Source organism: Pseudorca crassidens, chromosome 4, assembly GCF_039906515.1.
Source record: "Pseudorca crassidens isolate mPseCra1 chromosome 4, mPseCra1.hap1, whole genome shotgun sequence".
Classification (NCBI taxonomy): domain Eukaryota; kingdom Metazoa; phylum Chordata; class Mammalia; order Artiodactyla; family Delphinidae; genus Pseudorca; species Pseudorca crassidens.
Window position 1 is genome coordinate 85,273,089 of NC_090299.1, and position 19,238 is coordinate 85,292,326.

General features: G+C 38.1%; 1 protein-coding gene and 1 pseudogene across 6 annotated transcripts in view; one reads left to right on the forward strand and one right to left on the reverse strand.

The window, feature by feature from the left end:
- The window catches only part of CENPC (centromere protein C), a 91,290-nt gene that overhangs the window by 71,102 nt on the left and 950 nt on the right, over positions 1 to 19,238 (reverse strand). For all 6 annotated transcript variants that reach the window (XR_010943053.1, XR_010943054.1, XM_067736172.1 and 3 more), the window contains exons 2-4: positions 15,045 to 15,091; positions 13,821 to 13,891; positions 12,805 to 12,899 (exon numbers count right to left, since the gene is read on the reverse strand). Coding sequence is in view for 4 of the 6 variants with exons in the window: in XM_067736172.1 (XP_067592273.1) it covers positions 12,805 to 12,899; positions 13,821 to 13,891; positions 15,045 to 15,091 (213 nt within the window). In the remaining 2 variants the exon portion in view is untranslated. The remainder of the gene's footprint in view (positions 1 to 12,804; positions 12,900 to 13,820; positions 13,892 to 15,044; positions 15,092 to 19,238) is intronic.
- Positions 17,582 to 17,737, forward strand: LOC137223764 (large ribosomal subunit protein eL39-like; annotated as a pseudogene).

The window sequence follows — 19,238 nt, forward strand, 5'->3', positions numbered from 1 at the left end:
ATCTCAAAAGGCTTCCCAGGGCAGAAAGACTGTACATGTTTTATAGCATTTTACTGCTGGATGCAAAGAGTGCACTCTGCGTGGCCCCTTTGGAGCGCCTGACATGGATTCCACCATATTCTGCCTGATGCATACTTTTCTCTTACTGATCTGGCTGTGTATCCTGACTATATGCCTATAACAAATCTCAGTCATGAGTACAACTAACTACAAGTGGAGTCTCATGAGTCCTATCTAGTGAAGCACCCAACATGTGAATGGTAGCAGGACCTGTCTTAAGTAGTGAAAGAAATATTGACACAAATGTCAGCACACACGCACGTGTGGTAAAGCTATAAAGCAAAAGATGGGAATGATGAACATGAAATTCAACACAGTGGTTACCTCTGTGCAGGAAGGAGAGGCAAAAGAATAAGATCACAAAGAGGCACACAGGTGCTTCAAAGGTACTGGTATTTCTAACATTGAGAAACGGGCACATGGGTGTTCATTTACGTTATTTTTAATACCTTATGTACATAACATGTTTTCTTTTGAAAATTTGAAATATATCAAGTCGTACATTTTTTAATTCTAGAAAAGAGAAATCTCATTCACACATTACAAGTGGGAAAGTAAACTAATAGACCATTCTGAAGAAAAAATTGACAATACTTAATAATTTCGTTTTAAAAGTACATATCCTAGAGAAATTCAATTTACAAATGCAAACAAGGAGGCATAAACAAAGGTGTTCACTACATCATTATTATAATGAATAGAGGGAAAAAAATCTAAAAATCTACCAATAGGGAAATATGTAAATAATGGAGCCACTACATTGCTAGTTCAGCGGATACACTAGGGAACTCAATTACGTAAAGTAACAAAAGCAAGTTTTCATTATATTCTACTCCCTTTTGAAACCTCACCAAGGATTTTTTTTAATGCATTCTTTTTTTTTTAAATTTATTTTATTTATTTATTTTTGTCGGCATTGGGTCTTTGCTGCTGTGCGCAGGCTTTCTCTAGTTGTGGCGAGCCGGGGTTACTCTTCGTTGCAGTGTGCAGGCTCCTCATTGAAGTGATTCTCCTGTTGTGGAGCACGGACTCTAGGTGCACAGACTTCAGTAGTTGTGGCACATGGGCTCAGTAGTTGTGGCTCGTGGGATCTAGAGTGCAGGTTCAGTAGCTGTGGCACACAGGCTTAGCTGCTCCACGGCATGTGGGATCTTCCCAGACCAGGGATCAAACTCGTGCCCCCTGCATTGGCAGGCAGATTCTTAAGCAATGCATCACCAGGGAAGTCCCACTAAGGATTTTTTTAAATGTATAAACCCAGAAGGATGAAGAGAAAGAGAAGGGAGTAGATGAGAGACATCAATAAACTCTTTTAGGTTGGAAAGCAGATTAGTAGCAACTGAGCAGCCCAGAAAGACCAGAAACATGCTAACAATGAAGTAAGCCCAGAAGCTGACAGATTTATGTTTAAGGAGAAACCCATAAGTTCAGTTTTTCAAGGTACAATGCACCTCTAAAAGAGGGGCTCCAGGTAGGGCCTGCAAACGGAAGAGTTGTTAAAGGATGTATGGGGGGAGCAGAGTCAAGATGGCGGAGTAGGAGGACATGGAATTCGTGTCTCCACACAGCTAGAGCATCTACCAGGCACTAGTGGGGGACCTCAGACACCTATGGGGACAGGAGGAACCCCCAAGTGACCAGGTGGGACACATGGGGAGGAAAAGTAGAGGCAATACAAGACCAGTGCCCCTGAGGGGTGGCTGGGGGAGGGGAGGAGCTCCCATGTTCAGGAGGGGCCCACCCACGGCGAGGGGATTGGCAAGACAGGGAGAGACCTTCAGAGGATTGGGGAATCAGAGGGGAACGTGGCCAGAGTTTCCCCCAAGCTCTCGGTCCCCAGCTAGTCTGCTGGGGTCCCAGGCCGAAACCCCTACACTCAAGGTCCCCTCAGGCACTTTTTTTTTTTTTTTTTTTGCGGTACGTGGGCCTCTCACTGTTGTGGCCTCTTCTGTTGCGGAGCACAGGCTCCGGATGTGCAGGCTCAGTGGTCATGGCTCATGGGCCTAGCCGCTCCGCGGCATGTGGCATCTTCCCGGACCGGGGCACAAACCCGTGTCCCCTGCATCGGCAGGTGGACCCGCAACCACTGTGCCACCAGGGAAGCCCCCCTCAGGGACTTTTCCAGCCCCATGGGTCTTGAACCTAGGTCCTGCCACCCCACAGCAAAGGCCTTCTCTGGTTTGTTTGGTTTTTTCTTTTTTTTTTTTTTCCTGTTCTGGTTCTGTTTTACCTTGTTGTTGTTTCATTTATATATATATTTTTTCTAATAAATTTTTACTTTTCTAATTTTATTTTATTTTTTATTGTTATACTTTTGCCTTTTGTTTTTGTTTTCTTTTGTTTTTCTGCCACACGGTGCAGTTTGTAGGATCTTGGCTCCCAAGCTGGGGGTCAGGCATGAGCTCCTGTTGTGGGAACACGGAGTCCAAACTGCTAGACTAACAGAGAACCTCATACCCCAGGGAATATTAATCAGAGTGAGGTTTCCCAGAGGTCCTCATCTTGGCACCAAGACCCAGCTCCACCCAACTGCTTGCAAGCTCCAGTGCCGACGCCTCAGGCCAAACAACCTGTAAGACAGGAACACAGCCCCACCCACCAAAAAAATAAAAAGATGAGACAACAAAAAAATATGTTACAGATGAAGAAGCAAGGTAAAAACCTACAAGACCAAATAAATGAAGAAGAAATAGGCAACCAACCTGAAAAAGAATTCAGAGTAATGATGGTAAAGATGTTCCAAAATCTCAAATAGAATGGAGGCATGGATCGAGAAAATACAAGAAATATATAACAAAGACCTAGAAGAACTAAAAAACAAACAGTGATGAACATCACAATAACTAGAATGAAAAATACTCTAGAAGGAATCAATAGCAGAATACCTGAGGCGGAAGAACAAATAAGGGAGCTGAAAGAGAATAGTGGAAATAACTGCCGAAAAGCAGAATAAAGAGAAAAGAAAGAAGAGAATTGAGAATGGTCTCCGAGACCTCTGGGACAACATTAAATGCACCAATATCTGAATTATAGGGGTCCCAGAAGAAGAAAAGAAAGAGAAAGGGTCAGAAAAAATATTTGAAGAGATTATAGTTAAAAACTTCCCTAACATGGGAAAGGAAATAGCCACCCAAGTCCAGGAAGCACAGAGAGTCCTATACAGGATAAACCCTAGGAGAAACACACCATGACACATATTAATCAAACTAACAAAAATTAAATTAAAAGCAAAAATACTAAAAGCAGCAAGGGTAAAGCAACAAATAACATACAAAGGAATCCCCATACAGTTATCAGCTTATTTTTCAGCAGAAACTCTGCAGGCCAGAAGGGAGTGGCAGGATATATTTCAAGTGATAAAAGGGAAAAACCTACAACCAAGATTACTCTACCCAGCAAGGATCTCATTCAGATTTGATGGACAAATCAAAATGTTTACAGATAAGCAAAAGTTAAGAGAATTCAGCACCACCAAATCAGCTTTGTGACAAATGTGAAAGGAACTTCTCTAGGCAGAAAAGAAAAAGACCCACAAAAACAAACCAAGACAATTAAGAAAATGGTAATAGGAACATAGGTATCAATAATTGCCTTGAATGTAAATGGATTAAATGCTCCGACCAAAATACACAGACTGGCTGAATGGATACAAAAACAAAACCCATATATATGCTGTCTACAAGAAACCCACTTCAGATCTAGGGACACATACAGACTGCAAGTGAGGGGATGAAAAAAGACATTCCATGAATATGGAAGTCAAAAGAAAGCTGGAGTAGCAATACTCATGTAAGACAAAACAGACTTTAAAATGAAGACTGTTACAAGAGATAAGGAAGGACACTACATAATGATCAAGAGATCAATCCAAGAAGAAGATATAACAATTATAAGTATTTATGTACCCAACATAAACATAAGGCAAATGCTAGCAGCCATAAAAGGGGAAAACAACAGTAACACAATAATAGTGGGGGACTTAAAACACCCCACTCACACCAGAGGACAGATCGTCCAGACAGAAAATAAGTAATGAAATACCAGCTTTAAATGACACAATAGACCAGACAGGTTTAATTGAAATTTACAGGACATTCCACCCAAAAGCAGCAGAATACACTTTCTTCTCAAGTGCACATGGAACATTCTCCAGGATAGATCACATCTTGGGTCACAAATCAAGCCTCGCGTTATTTAAGAAAACTGAAATCGTATCAAGCATCTTTTCCGACCACACGGCTATGAGATTAGAAATCAATTACAGGAAAAAAACTGTAAAAAAAAAAAAAAATACATATGGAAGCTAAACAGTGTGCTGCTAAATAACCAAGAGATCACTGAAGAAATCAAAGAGGAAATAAAAAATACATAGAAACAAATGACAATGAAAACACAACGGCCCCAAACCTATGGGACACAGCAAAAGCAGTTCCAAGAGGGAAGTTTATACCAATTCAATGTCACCTCAAGAAACAAAAAAACTCTCAAATAAATGATCTAATCTTACACCTAAAGCAAAAAGAGAAAGAAGAACAAAGAAATCCCAAAATTAGTAGAAGGAAAGAAGCCATAAAGATCAGACCAGAAATAAATGAAACAGAAATGAAGAAAATAATAGCAAAGATCAATGAAACTAAAAGTTGGTTCTTTGAGAAGATAAACAAAATTGATAAACCCTTAGCCAGGATCATCAAGAAAAAAAGGGAGAGAACTCAAATCAATAAAATTAGAAATGAGGGACTTCCCTGGTGGCACAGTGGTTAACAATCATGCCTGCCAACGCAGGGGACACGGGTACAAGCCCTGGTGCAGGAAGATCCCACATGCCGTGGAGCAACTAAGCCCGTGCGCCACAACTACTGAGCCTGCACTCCAGAGCCCATGAGCCACAACTACTGAGCCCATGAATCACAACTACTGAAGCCACTCACTCTAGGGCCTGTGCTTCGCAACAAAAGAAGCCATAGCAATGAGAAGCATGAGCAGCACAACAAAGAGTAGCCCCCCGCTCACCAAAACTAGAGAAAGCTCACGTGCAGCAACGAAGACCCAATGCAGACAAAAATAAATTAATTAAATAAATTTGTAAAAAAAAAAAAGTTAGAAATGAAAAAGGAGCAATTACAACTGACATCACAGAAATACAAAGAATCATAAGACACTACTACAAGCAACTATATGCCAATAAAATGGAAAACCCAGAAGAAATGGACAAATTCTTGGAAAGGTACAAACTTCCAAGACTGAACCAGGAAGAAATAGAAAATATAAACAGACCAATCACAAGTAATGAAATCTAAACTGTAACTAAAAATCTTCCAACAAACAAAAGTCCAGGACCAGATGGCTTCACAGTTGAATTCTACCAAGCGTTTAGAGAAGAGTTAACACCTATCATTCTCAAACTCTTCCAAAAAATTGCAGAGAGATGAACACTCCCAAACTCATTCTGTGAGGCCACCATCACCCTGATACCAAAACCAGACAAAGATATCACAAGAAAAGAAAATTACAGACCAATATCACTGCTGAACATAGACGCAAAAATCCTCAACAAAATACTAGCAAACATAATCTAACAACACATTAAAAGGATCATACACCATGATCAAGGGGGATTTATCCCAGGGATGCAAGGATTCTTCAATAAATGCAAATTAATCAATGTGATACACCACATTAACAAACTGAAGAATAAAAACCATATGGTCATCTCAATAGATGAAGAAAAAGCTTTTGACAAAATTCAACACCCATTTATGATAAAAACTCTCCAGAAAGTGGGCTTAGATGGAACCTACCTCTACATAATAAAGGCCATATACAACAAACCCACAGCAAACATCATTCTTAGTGGGGAAAACTGAAAGCATTTCCTCTAAGATCAGGAACAAGACAAGGATGTCCACTCTCACCACTATTATTCAACATAGTTTTGGAAGTTTTAGCCACAGCAATCAGAGAAGAAAAAGAAATAAAAGGAATCCAAATTGGAAAAGAAGAAGTAAAACTGCCACTGTTTGCAGATGACATGATGCTATACATAGAGAATCCTAAAGATGCCACCAGAAAACTACTAGAGCTAATCAATGGATATGGTAAAGTTGCAGGATACAAAATAAATGCACAGAAATCTCTTGCATTCCTATACACTAACAACGAAAGATCAGAAAGAGAAATTAAGGAAACAATCCTATTCAGCATTGCAACAAAAAGTAAAATAAAATACCTAGGAATACCTCCCCTAAGGAGGCAAAAGACCTGTACACAGAAAACTGTAAAACACTGATGAAAGAAATCAAAGATGACACAAACAGACGGAGAGATATACCATGTTCTTGGATGGGAAGAATCAATACTGTGAAAATGACTATACTACACAAAGCAATCTACAGATTGAATGCAATCCCTATCAAATTACCAATGTCATTTTTCACAGAACTAGAACAAAAAATTTTTTCATTTGTATGGAAGCACAAAAGATCCCAAATAGCCAAAGCAATCTTGCGAAATAAAGATGGAGATGGAGGAATCAGGCTCCCTGACTTCAGACTGTACTACAAAGCTAGAGTCGTCAAGACAGTATGGTACTGGCACAAAAACAGAAATACAGATCAATGGTACATGATAGAAAACCCAGAGATAAACCCACACACCTATGGTCAACTAATTTATGACAAAGGAGGCAAGAATATACAATGGAGAAAAGACAGCCTCTTCAATAAGTGGTGTTGGGAAAACTGGACAGCTACATATAAAAGAATGAAATTAGAACACTCCCTAACACCATACACAAAAATAAACTCAAAATGGATTACAGACCTAAACGTTAAGGCCAGACACTATAAAACTCTTAGAGGAAATCATAGGAAGAACATTCTATGACATAAATCACAGCAAGGTCCTTTTTGACCCACCTCCTAGAGTAATGAAAATAAAAACAAAAATAAACAAATGGGACCTAATTAAACTTAAAAGCTTTTACACAGCAAAGGAAACAATAAACAAGATGAAAAGACAACCCTCAGAATGGGAGAAAATATTTGCAATGAAACAACAGACAAAGGATTAATCTCCAAATTATACAAACAGCTCGGCCAGCTCAATATCAAAAAAAACACAATCCAATCAAAAAATGAGTGGAAGACCTAAATAGACATTTCTCAGAACAAGTTATACAGATAGTCAACAAACATATGAAAAGATGCTCAACATCACTAATCATTAGAGAAATGCACATCAAAACTATAATGAGGTATCATCTCACACTGGTCAGAATGGCCATCATCAAAAAATCTACAAACAATAAATGCTGGAAAGGGTGAGGAGAAAAGGGAACCCTCCTGCACTGCTGGTGGGAATGTAAATTGATACAGCCACTGTGGAGAACAGTATGGAGGTTCCTTAAAAAACTAAAAATAGAACTACCATATGACCCAGCAATCCCACTACCGGGCATATACCCTGAGAAACCGTAATTCAGAAAGACACATGTACCCCAATGTTCACTGCAGCAATATTTACAATAGCCAGGTCATGGAAACAACCTAAATGTCTACTGACAGATGAATGGATAAAAGAAGATGTGGTGTGTATATATATATACATATATATATTTCATTCCATTTTATGTATATATATGTATATGTATATATGTGTATATATACATATATATGTACATATACATATATATGTACATATGTATATATATACATATATATATTTCATTCCATTTCATTCCTTTTTATGGCTGAGTAATATTCCATTATATATATGTGTGTGTGTATATAATGGAATATTACTCAGCCATAAAAAGGAATGAAACTGGGTCATCTGTGGATATGTGGATGGACCTAGAGTCTGTCATACAGAGTGAAGTAAGTCAGAAAGAGAAAAACAAATTTCATATATTAATGGATATATGTGGAATCTAGAAAAATAGTACAGATGAACCTATTTCCAGGGCAGGAATAGAGACGCAGATGTAGTGGATGGACGTGTGAACATAGAGGCGGAAGGGGAGGGTGGGATGAACTGGGAGATTAGGTTTGATATAAAAACACTACCACGTGTAAAATAGATAGCTAGCAGGAACCTGCAGTATAGCACAGGGAGGACAGCTTGGTGCTCTGTGATGACCTAGAAGGGTGGGATGGTGGGGGATGCGAGGGAGGTCCAAGAGGCAGGGAATATATGTAGACATACAGCTGATTCACTGTGTTGTACAGCAGAAACTAACACAACATTGTAAAGCAATTATACTCCAATAGGAACTTGCCTGGTGGTGCAGCGGTTAAGAATCCGCCTGCCAATGCAGGGGACACAGGTTCGAGCCCTGGTCCGGGAAAATTCCACATGCCACAGAGCAACTAAGCCCATGCACCACAACTACTGAGCCTGAGCTCTAGAGCCTGCGAGCCACAACTACTGAAGCCCATGCGCCTAAAGCCCATGCTCTGCAACAAGAAAAGCCACCGCAATGAGAAGCCTGCACACCGCAACCAAGAGTAGCCCCAGCTCACCATAACTAGAGAAATCCCACACGCAGCAACGAAGACCCAACAGAGCCAAAAATAAAAATAATAAAATAAAATAAATAAAAATTTAAAAAATTATACTCCAATAAAAAAAATTTCTGTAATAAAATTTTTTTTTTAATTTTTAAATGTAAGTGTAGAAAGCAGTCAGTCACTGAGTCCCTCCTCTTCCTACCCAAACAGAAGATTAGATGTTTACTCCCTTGAGTTTTGAATCAGAGAGACTGTGAGCTCAAAGACATGAAATATAACTGAAGGTAAGAGTAACACATTGAAAACAGAAATATTAAGTGCAAGTATTCAAATTGCACCTTTCCCCTTGCTCACCTGGCTGAGAACACTCAGTTAGAATCAGACCCCTAAGCAGGAAAGAATTCTTTGTCAGAAAAACTTATCAAGTCAAGAGAAAAAAACCTGCAGATATTAACAACTGGACATCCACAATGATGTGGCCCAAACAAATCATACCATGGTGAAATCTACCAATGTACAACTCTAACTCTGCAAATACAGCTTCCAATCACCATTTTAGTTTTTCATCCTTAAAAGTAAGACCGATAAGGATCACTGGACCACTGGACATTTGACAAAAAGCTCTAGTGTAAAAGGTAATGAGCAAAGTAAGCAAAAAAGGTACTTGTATGAAACAGAAACTCTTAGAAGAAATCTTAATTAAAAGAATTAGAAGAACCTAACATTGAGGAATATCATGAAATTTCAAATCAATAAAGACAGATGACAAGATTCTCAAAGGTTGCAAACATGAAAAAATAGTGGCTCACAAAGGATCAAGGAATCAGAGCAATATTCTCAACACCACAAGAAACTTTAAAAAAAAATAGAGCATGTCTTTAGAAGTCTGAAAGAGAATCATTTCCAGCCTAGAATTCTATACACATAATTACCCATCATGAGGGTAAAGTCATGGTATTTTCAAACATTTAAGGTCTTAAATTCTCAGAACGCTACTAAAGGATGAGCCCCACCAAAAAAAAAAAAAAAAAAGAAAGAGGGCAAGAAATATGAGCTACAAAACAGGACAAAAGAGAAGGGACTTCCCTGGATGATAAACGGAAATCACATTGACAACACTTACGTGACAGGCCTAAAGGTGGACAGAAACAAAAAATAGAGAAGAGAGATCTAGGAAGGATAGCTCCAGAAAAAAACTGAAAATGATAAATTACTTGATGTGTCTATATACACTGAGAAAACATTTATAACTCTGTCACAGAAATTGGTGATAAATTAGTCAGAGGTGCACAGAATATCAACAAATTTAAAAACCAAGACAACTAAATCAAGAGAAAACTAAGAGATAAGCAAATGGCTAAGCAAACTGTGGTATATCCATACCATGAAATACCACTCAGCAATAAAAAGAAACAAATTATTGATACACACAAAAACCTGGATGAATCGCCAGAGAATTATCCTGAGTGAAAAAAACAATTCCAAAAAGTTATATACTATATGACTCCATTTAAACAACATTCTTGAAATGACAAAACTGTAAAAATGAAGACTAGATTAGGGGTTTCAGGAGTTGAGGGAGTAAGGGTGAGAGAGAAGTAACTTGTTATAAAAGGATAAGAGGGATCCTATAGTGATGGAATTTTTCTGTAACCTGTCTGTATCAGTCAATATCCTGGTTGTAATGTTGTACTATAGTTTTGCAAGATGTTACCTTTAGAGGAAACTAGGTAAACCATACACAGTCCTGAACTCTACTATTTGTTACAACTGCTATAAATCTACAATTATCTCAAAACAAAAGGCTTGATTTTTTTTAAAAAAAATAGAAGCTCCCAGTAATCTCTCTCTATAGAGAAGGTTCTCCTTTTCTCCTTTTAAACAGATTGGATTGAAATGATTAGATCCTTACTCTCAAGGACTGAGCTGGGTCTGACATGACATTTTAGTAAGACTCAGTCCACTCGTAACCTGCCCTGTTCTTCAGAATGCCCTCTCCTGGGTTACTGAGAGCCTAGTGAGCCTATTTAGCCCTTAAAGATTGTGAGATATTCAGTTCAGCCCTTTAGAGGTTTTTGCTCAACTTTTTAGCCTCTGGCCTCAAATTGTTCAAAATGTGTCAAATGCCTATTGGTGGTGGGTCACTTTCCTGCAGTAGGACTTTACCTTCTTAGCACAGCAAGACTACATGTTTCAGTCCACCATTCTGGCCTAAAGTTCTTTACTACCGCAGAACTTACAAATGTTCTTTAAGGAAAAGTGCCTATCCATTTGAGGCACCTCCAGAATTCCAATTTGTCATGCCATCCCTGCACAAGTGACAAAATCTCTGCTTTCCCTCAGTGGACTCACACTGTCTGGACCAACCTAAAATCCTCAGCTTTTGCCCAAAATTAACAGATACTCTCAGGGAAGAAAATGACCAACAGTCATCAACTCATATTCTAAGGATTCCACCCTTTGAAATTTTAGTTCATCTAGTCCTTGTTGCTTCCACAGCTCCACATGTCTCTAAAAACATGATTTGTTTGCATTTTATTATTATTTTTTTAACCAGCTCTTCAGCAGGAGTGTTGACTTACTGCAATCTGTTACATCCTTCCTAAAAGTGGAACCTCTACCATAACCTTGATACCAAAGTCCAACAAGAACATTTTGAGAAAAGAGAAAAAAAAAAAAGACAATATTGTTCATGAACACAGATGAAAACATCTTAAATATTGGCAAACCTGGGACTTCCCTGGTGGCGCAGTGATTGAGAATCTGCCTGCCAATGCAGGGGACACGGGTTCGAGACCTGGTCTGGGAAGATCCCATGTGCCACGGAGCAACTAGGCCCGTGAGCCATAACTACTGAGCCTGCGCGTCTGGAGCCTGTGCTCCGCAACAAGAGAGGCCGCGATAGTGAGAGGCCCGCGCACCACGATGAAGAGTGGCCCCCGCTCGACGCAACTAGAGAAAGCCCTCGCACAGAAACGAAGACCCAACACAGCCAAAAATAAATAAATAAATAAATTTTAAAAATATTGGCAAACCAAATCAAAACAGGTTAATACTTTATGACCAAGTCAAGATTATCCCAGGAAACTTAGTTGATTTAACTTTCAAAAATCAATATAATTTATCACAATAAAGAAGGTCTCTCAATTCTGACAGAAATGGATGTCTTCATTTCTTGGAACCAAAAGGCTCTATGTGTTTATTTGTTTATTCAAGTTTCTAGTGAATGTTATTTCTGTAACTACAGGTATTCCTCAGAGATATTGCAGGGTTAGTTCCAGACCACCCCAATAAAGCGAGTACTGCAATAAAGCAAGTCACATGAATTTTTTGATTTCCCAGTGCATATAAAAGTTATGTTTACACTATATTGTAGTATATTAAGTGTGCAATAGCATTATGTCTAAAAAAAAGTACATACCTTAATTAAAAAATATTTAATGTTAACCATCATCTGAGAGTTCTGGAAGTCATAATTTTTTTGCAATGGTAACATCAAAGATCTCTGATCACAGATCACCATAACAAATATAATTATAATGAAAATGTCTGAAATATTGTAAGAATTACCAAAATATGACATAGAGACATGAAGCAAGCAAATACTGTAGGAATAATGGCGCTGACAGACTTGCTTGACACAGGGTTACCACAAACCTTCAATTTGTAAAAAATGCACTATATGTGAAGGGCAATAAAGCAAAGCACAATAAAACAAGGTATGTCTATATACAATTCTTCTCTCTAATTAGTATTGTGCTTTTGAATAATTTGTCTTTAATCATTAGCTTCAAAAACTCTATTCTAAAGTCTGCTATTTTGTAGAGTTAGGTCAACCTATCCTCTTAAGATATATAATCAATAAAAGATTGATTCCCCTGTTTAGCAAATTGCCTTCAGTTTTCAGAAAATAACCAAACTTGCCAACCTGGATTAGGAACTTCAGTAGTTGCCCACTTTCCTAAAAACCTAATTTAGGCATCATTTAAGTAAGAGTGAAAAATAATTGTGTTAAAATTTGATAATTCTAATTCCCAGACCTCCAATTTCAAACACAGGAAAGGTCAGACCAAAATTTTCACAAAATATCTCAATTTTATATAAACTCAATGGGAATATAGGGTTCCTTTTTAAGAATAAGACTTACAAACAACTAAAATGTATCTAACTATATATTGTGTATTGTTCACTCACTAAACTATTAAATTTGTACCAGTTCTCCTTTTTGACTTACCTCTTTACTTGGTGACTGAACACAAATGTCTTTTATTTTAGGTGTTGAATAAAGCACTGATTTTGTGGAATTTGTGCTAAAATCACTGGCAAGACCTAAAACAAGTTAAAAGAGAACATGTATAAAATTTTTTGGTTACAATTAAAAGAAGCCCTACATGATATGTGAAGAAGTCTTTTGACTCTTTTAAGCGCAATTAGTTTAACTTAAGTACAGACATCAATTCAATATTCAAATGTTCCTAGAAGGCATCAGGACTGAAAAAGACAAGCAAGATTCCTGAAGAAATATGTGCCAGTTCTTCTTTCAGAACTTGTAAAGAAAAGATACTTTTCCACTGTGTTTTTCTTTGGTTGGCCTATTCTTTTATTCCAATACCTTCTGACGCTGACCAGCACTAGGAAAAGTTTTTGCCATTATACTCTTTTCTTTAGAAAGGGGTGCAAATCACCAAACATTATCTCAAGCTCTCCAGTGATCCCAATAATTCTGCACATTTATTTCCATTAATGAAATACTTTCTCTTGTGTATGATAATTATTTATGGAATTCCAGACTATAGGAATCTAGTGTGAACTAAAGGGAATAACAAATTATTCTCATTTTTGCCAGTATTATCTTCAGTATACCAGAAGGTACATGAAGGACTGCATATGTACTCAGAATTCCTAGAAAGGGGCTTCCCTGGTGGCACAGTGGTTGAGAGTCCGCCTGCCGATGCAGGGGACACGGGTTCTTGCCCCGGTCCAGGAAGATCCCGCATGCCGCGGAGCGGCTGGGCCCGTGAGCCATGGCCGCTGAGCCTGTGCGTCTGGAGCCTGTGCTCCGCAACGGGACAGGCCACAGCAGTGAGAGACCCGCGTACCGGGGGGGAAAAAAAAAAAAAAAAAAAAATTCCTGGGAAAATATTTTATATATTGAAATGCTAGAACATATTTGCTGAATTTGGTATTAATAGACAAACTTACATTTTCATCCATCCCAACCCTCAAAATCCATCATAAATGAAACCTTACTTTTTTCTTCAAAACAGTCTAGTAAGATTTCCAGTATATTCTGGCCTTGCTCTGTATTAATGTCAGGTGCCCTAATAAGAAGGAAAGAAGGGAAAATGTTAACATATCATCTCCAAAAGATATTTGCTACTTATTAACATCTACCTTGAAAATTCCATATCTCCTTATTATAAAATCTTAATTTTTACTTAATGGGAAAAATATCACCTTTATTATCTGAGGATAAAACAAGTATTTGACAGTCCAAGAGTTCCCAGAAAAGTATGTGAAGTAGTATGTCATTGTCTACATTAACAATTATATACCCTGACTAAATAGCCATATCTAAAGCTGTTTTAGACTACTGCTCTACCTAAACAAGAACATAAACTTTTTTGAACATATTCAATCAATCCTGAAATGCTTCTTTAATAAAGACTCTATGGTCACAAGTCCTATCAGCTCCAAGTAACACAGTCTTCCCTCCAAGATCTCAAATGCACTTCTATTCAATACCTTTAATCTTAAGGAGCTAATGAATCAGTATAAATTGTTTAATTAAAATTTGTATTGAGACAATTGTAGATTCACATGCAGTTGTAAGAAATAATATAGAAGAGGTCCCTTGATCACTTTATCCAGTTTCCTGCAATGGTAACATTTCACAAAGCCATATAGTATACTATCACAACCAGGATACTGATGTTGACAGAATCCACCAATCTTATTCAGATTTCTCCAGTTCTACACGTACTCATATGCGTGTTTATGTTTGTGTATATAGTTAGTTCTATACACTTTACTACATTTGAAGGTTTAGATATGACCACCATAGTCAAAATACTGAACAGTTCCATCACCACAAAGATCCTTCTATTGCCCTTTTAGAACCACACCCACCTTTTCTTTTAGCCCCATGGAATAAACTGCATCTTTCTATTATTTCCATTCAATCCACTCTAGAGTGCTTTCTCCATAGCTGTCATTTAGTCAGAATTGAAACTGCCTCTTCCTGGTCCATCATTTATCAGGCGAATTTCTTTTCTCACCTCCATTAAGTCATTGAACTGCCTGCATTAATATTTCTCTGTTAATATAAAATAACTAAGATGACTATACTTAACCAGTGGGTACATAAATCATTATTTTAGTCAGAGGTAATAGTTCTTCCTTTCTTCATTTAAAAATTCCACTTTCCAAAGATGCAAATAAAAATCATCTTAAAAGTTTAAGTACACAAATCACCTGGAAGGTCGGCAAAATCTTCTTCTATAGTCATTTTTGAGATGATCCTGAAAGAAAAGTAAATCATCAATCTGGTGAAAGTTTAAGATCTTTATTCACTCATTCAGCAAGTATTTGCTGACTGCCTATTATAATACTATAAAGAGGAATATCTTCTGGTTCAAGTGAAAAAGAACTTGTCTCATATCCACTGTTTCCAAATGTTTGTTTATACTATTTCCTTACTTTGGATTTATTCCATCTTCTTCCTCCTCTTCTTCCTCCTCCTCCACCTCCCCCCATACCTCTTCCATCATCAAAATCATACTATCTGGGCTTCCAGTAATTCAAGTTCGTTGACCAACAATATCTATTTATCTCCTTTTCCTGCAAGGAGATCCCTCTGAAGTAATAGTAAAGGACTAAACTGGCATCAAACGACAATGAAAAAAGAGAATGGGGGGCTTCCCTGGTGGCGCAGTGGTTGAGAGTCCACCTGCCGATGCATGGGACACAGGTTTGTGCCCTGGTCCGGGAAGATTCCACATGCCGCGGAGCGGCTGGGCCCATGAGCCGTGGCCGCTGAGCCTGCGCGTCCAGAGCCTGTGTTCCACAACGGGAGAGGCCACGACAGTGAGAGGCCCGCATACCGCAAAAATAAATAAATAAATAAGAGAATGGAAGAAAGGGCCATCTGTGGACAAACAAATATAACAGATTTCTGGAAGATGGAAAACAAATGAAACATGATAACTGATGAAACAGAAGAAAAGCAGCAGCCTAAAGTAAGCTCAGAGGATACTGTCCTGGATGAGGAGTGAATGGCCAGCATAAGATAAATACCTAGGAAGTTAAGAATGAAATATCAGAAAAACTGAGGATAAAAAGATGCTAGAATGTTTCCAGAAAGAGAAAAGAGGTAACCCCAACAAAGAAGCAGCCCCAATAAATGGAAGCAACAGGAAAAATAAAACACATAGACATGCTGAAATTGGAGGTGGAGAGCATATTTGTGATACTTTGGGTCCTATCTTTTAATTGTAAAATCTATAAAGTTAAATTTTCTAGTTGAAAATTTTGTGGTAATAGGAAGAATAGTATGCTTTTTAAAATAAATAAACTGCTACCAATACAAAATGTTTAGTAAGCTGCACTCTTCCTTGGCCCAATGGGATATAAATGACCCCACCCGATGTGAACACTCTCTTTACCCCACTCATGCTCTGACATCCTGAGCTGAGCCTCGCTCTTGACTCTACTAAGGCTCCTACACACAACTTTGGACCACTGTAGTTTCCCACCCACGGTGACTGCTGCCACCTTGCTTCACTTTTGAATTGAATTATTCAGAAAGATGAAGACCTCTATTAGATTTTAAGAAACTTGAGAGCAGAAACTTTGGTTTAAGCTAGGTTATATTCTTCCCAGAGCCTTGCCGAGTGCATTGTATACCACACAAACACCATTTTTTGTTATCTTTTTGATATGCCAAATAAATAAGACCAAAAATTTATGAGATAAAAGTGTCTTTCTTTAAAGAAGGTGAGAGTGTTTCACACAGCCTGTTATCTTCAGGAGGTACCTAAGGAGCAAAAGATTAAATCTATTTTATAGATAGCAAACTAAGGAAAAAAGACATCTAACACATCTGCATTTTATCACAAGTCATTTGATGGAAAATTAACTCAAGCACTTAGGTCTCTCATCAGTACTCAGCATTCTGAAACACTTAAGTAAAACCCTGAGAATGTTAGTTAACTCCCTTCCAAGGCCTCATTTAAGGTCACTCTTCTCCTAATTTAATAAATAAAATGATAGAGTCATCATATTTGCACACTAAATGTTTTTGAACATTAAATAACATCTGTAAAGTACTCTGTTCCTCTTTTAAATAGAAAAATTTTAAGGCTAAGACAATTCTTTCCTTCAGCAAATATGAAATCGAGCACCTACTACAAGGCCAAATGCTATTTAGGCACACTAGAAAACAAGTGGTGAATAAGACAAAAGAGGTCTCTTAATTCTAAATTAAAAGTTAGAACACAAAATTTTTTGATTTTCAAAATAAATACACATTCAAAAACTTGCAATTTCAACTCATTTTTCACTCAATTTCAATTTTAGTTTCTTCCATTCACTGTGAGATTATTTTTCTCAAAGAAAATAATATACAATACAGCAGGGTTTCTCAACCCTAGCACTAATGACATTTGGGGCTGACTCTCTTTGTTGTGAGGGCCTGTCCTGTGCATTGGGAGGATGCTTGCAGCATCCCTAGCCTCCACCTAGATGCCCTTAGCACCCCCTCATCGATGCTTTCTCAGGACAACCACAAATTTTTCCAGACAACACCAAACGTCTCCTACAGGGCAAAATCACACCCAGTTAGAAACCACTTAAGTACAGGAATGACTGAGGATAATCTTTCAACTCCCTTCTCCCCTTGTCTTTCAAATGAGTTATGAGGCAAAGTCAGATGTTAGAACTAAAAGGCTCAAAACAACTCTAAGGTTATGATAGGTATTTTAAATGTGGACTGTGGGAATTTGCTCCTAGCCATGTCTTCTCACCAGACTTTAAGGATCAAGTGACTCCTGGCCAAGGAACAAAAGCAGAATCATCCCATGCCCCAATGGATCTGAATGAAAACTGGTAATAAAATCAGGTACAACTCCAAGAGAAAACACCGGAGAAGAACCAAGCTGGGTCTATAAGGAGCCCTGCACATGAGGTGGCACACATACTTATGCTGTGTCAAGGGCACTTGCATCTTACCATATCACTCTGAAGAATCACTACTATCTGAACAGCTGGATGTGTTTTATCGGGAAAATGATTTTTCTCTTTGTGTCAGTGTGTCTGCACTAGTGCTCTGGTGAGAACTTTTGTTGTAAAATAAAAGTGAACTTTGGTCAAAAGAATGAGAACACAGCAGAGTGGACCAGCAGCTGCTCTTCCAGCTTCAGTTCTGTCTATCTCTCTCCTCCTCAGTCTGAGAAGCCAAGTGCAATACCCCGGGAGAAGGAAAGAGAACTTTGAAATAAGGAGACACAAGGGCAATGATTACAGAAGGTTGACTGGAGGCATGAAAAGCAGGAAAAGCAGTCAATGTCAGAACTAAGACAAACTTCAACCAGTCTAAGCTTCCCATATTCTGAAGGGCATCATCTTAAAGATAGGAGAAATTCATAACAGAAAGGCAGAGATCACAGTGAGAAAATAAGTTGTTTATTAACAATATCATTAATATTATTATTAATCATAGATTTTAAACACATACCAACACTGATACAAATAAAACACAGATCATGGTTTAAAAAAAAAGAGATAAAGAATGAGAAGACAAGCCACAGACCAGGAGAAGATAGTTGCAAAAGGCACATCTGATAAGGACTGTTATCCAAAATATAAAAAAACACTTAAAACTCAACAAAAAGAAAACCCGATTAAAAAATAACTGGTTCAAAGACCTTAACAGACACCTCATTTAAGAAGATATACAGATGACAAATAAGCATAAGAAAAGATGCTCCACATCATATGTCAAGCAGTAATGCAAGTTAAAACCAGATACCACTACCCATCTGGTTGTGTGACCAAACTTGGAACAATGACAACTGTAAAAATGGAACAACGGGAACTCTCATTTTGGAAGGCAAAACAGTACAGCCACTTTGGAGGACAGCTTGGTGGTTTCTTACAAAAATAAATGTACTCTTACCATATGACCCAGCAATCATGCATTTTTCGTTAGTCAACAGTACGAAAGGGTGGTATAGGAGTACTTTTTACTATGAGCACCTGCATTGTTTACATTATATATAACTGTCAACTGAAAAAAAATGGGCAACTTAAAATTTGCGAGTTAAGTTTTATTCGGGGACCTTACTGAGGACTACAGCCCAGTAGACAGGCTCTCAGCGAGCTCTGAGGAACTGCTCCAAAGAGGTAAGGGGGGGGACCAGGATATATAGGAGTTTGGGCTGGGAAAAAAAAGGTAGTCAAACATCAAAATCAGACACCTCAAGTTAATGATTTTTAGTGCTTCTCTATAAATGGGAAGATGCAAGAGTCTGGGCTCATTGAAGTTATTCCTTATATAAGTCTCATAACTATCTAGGGCCAGCTTCCTGTTTTTCTCCATCCTTAATTCCCCTTAGGCACACCCTGCAGGCAGCTGCAGTTGCTGGTGGCTTGAAGGTGGGTAACATTCGT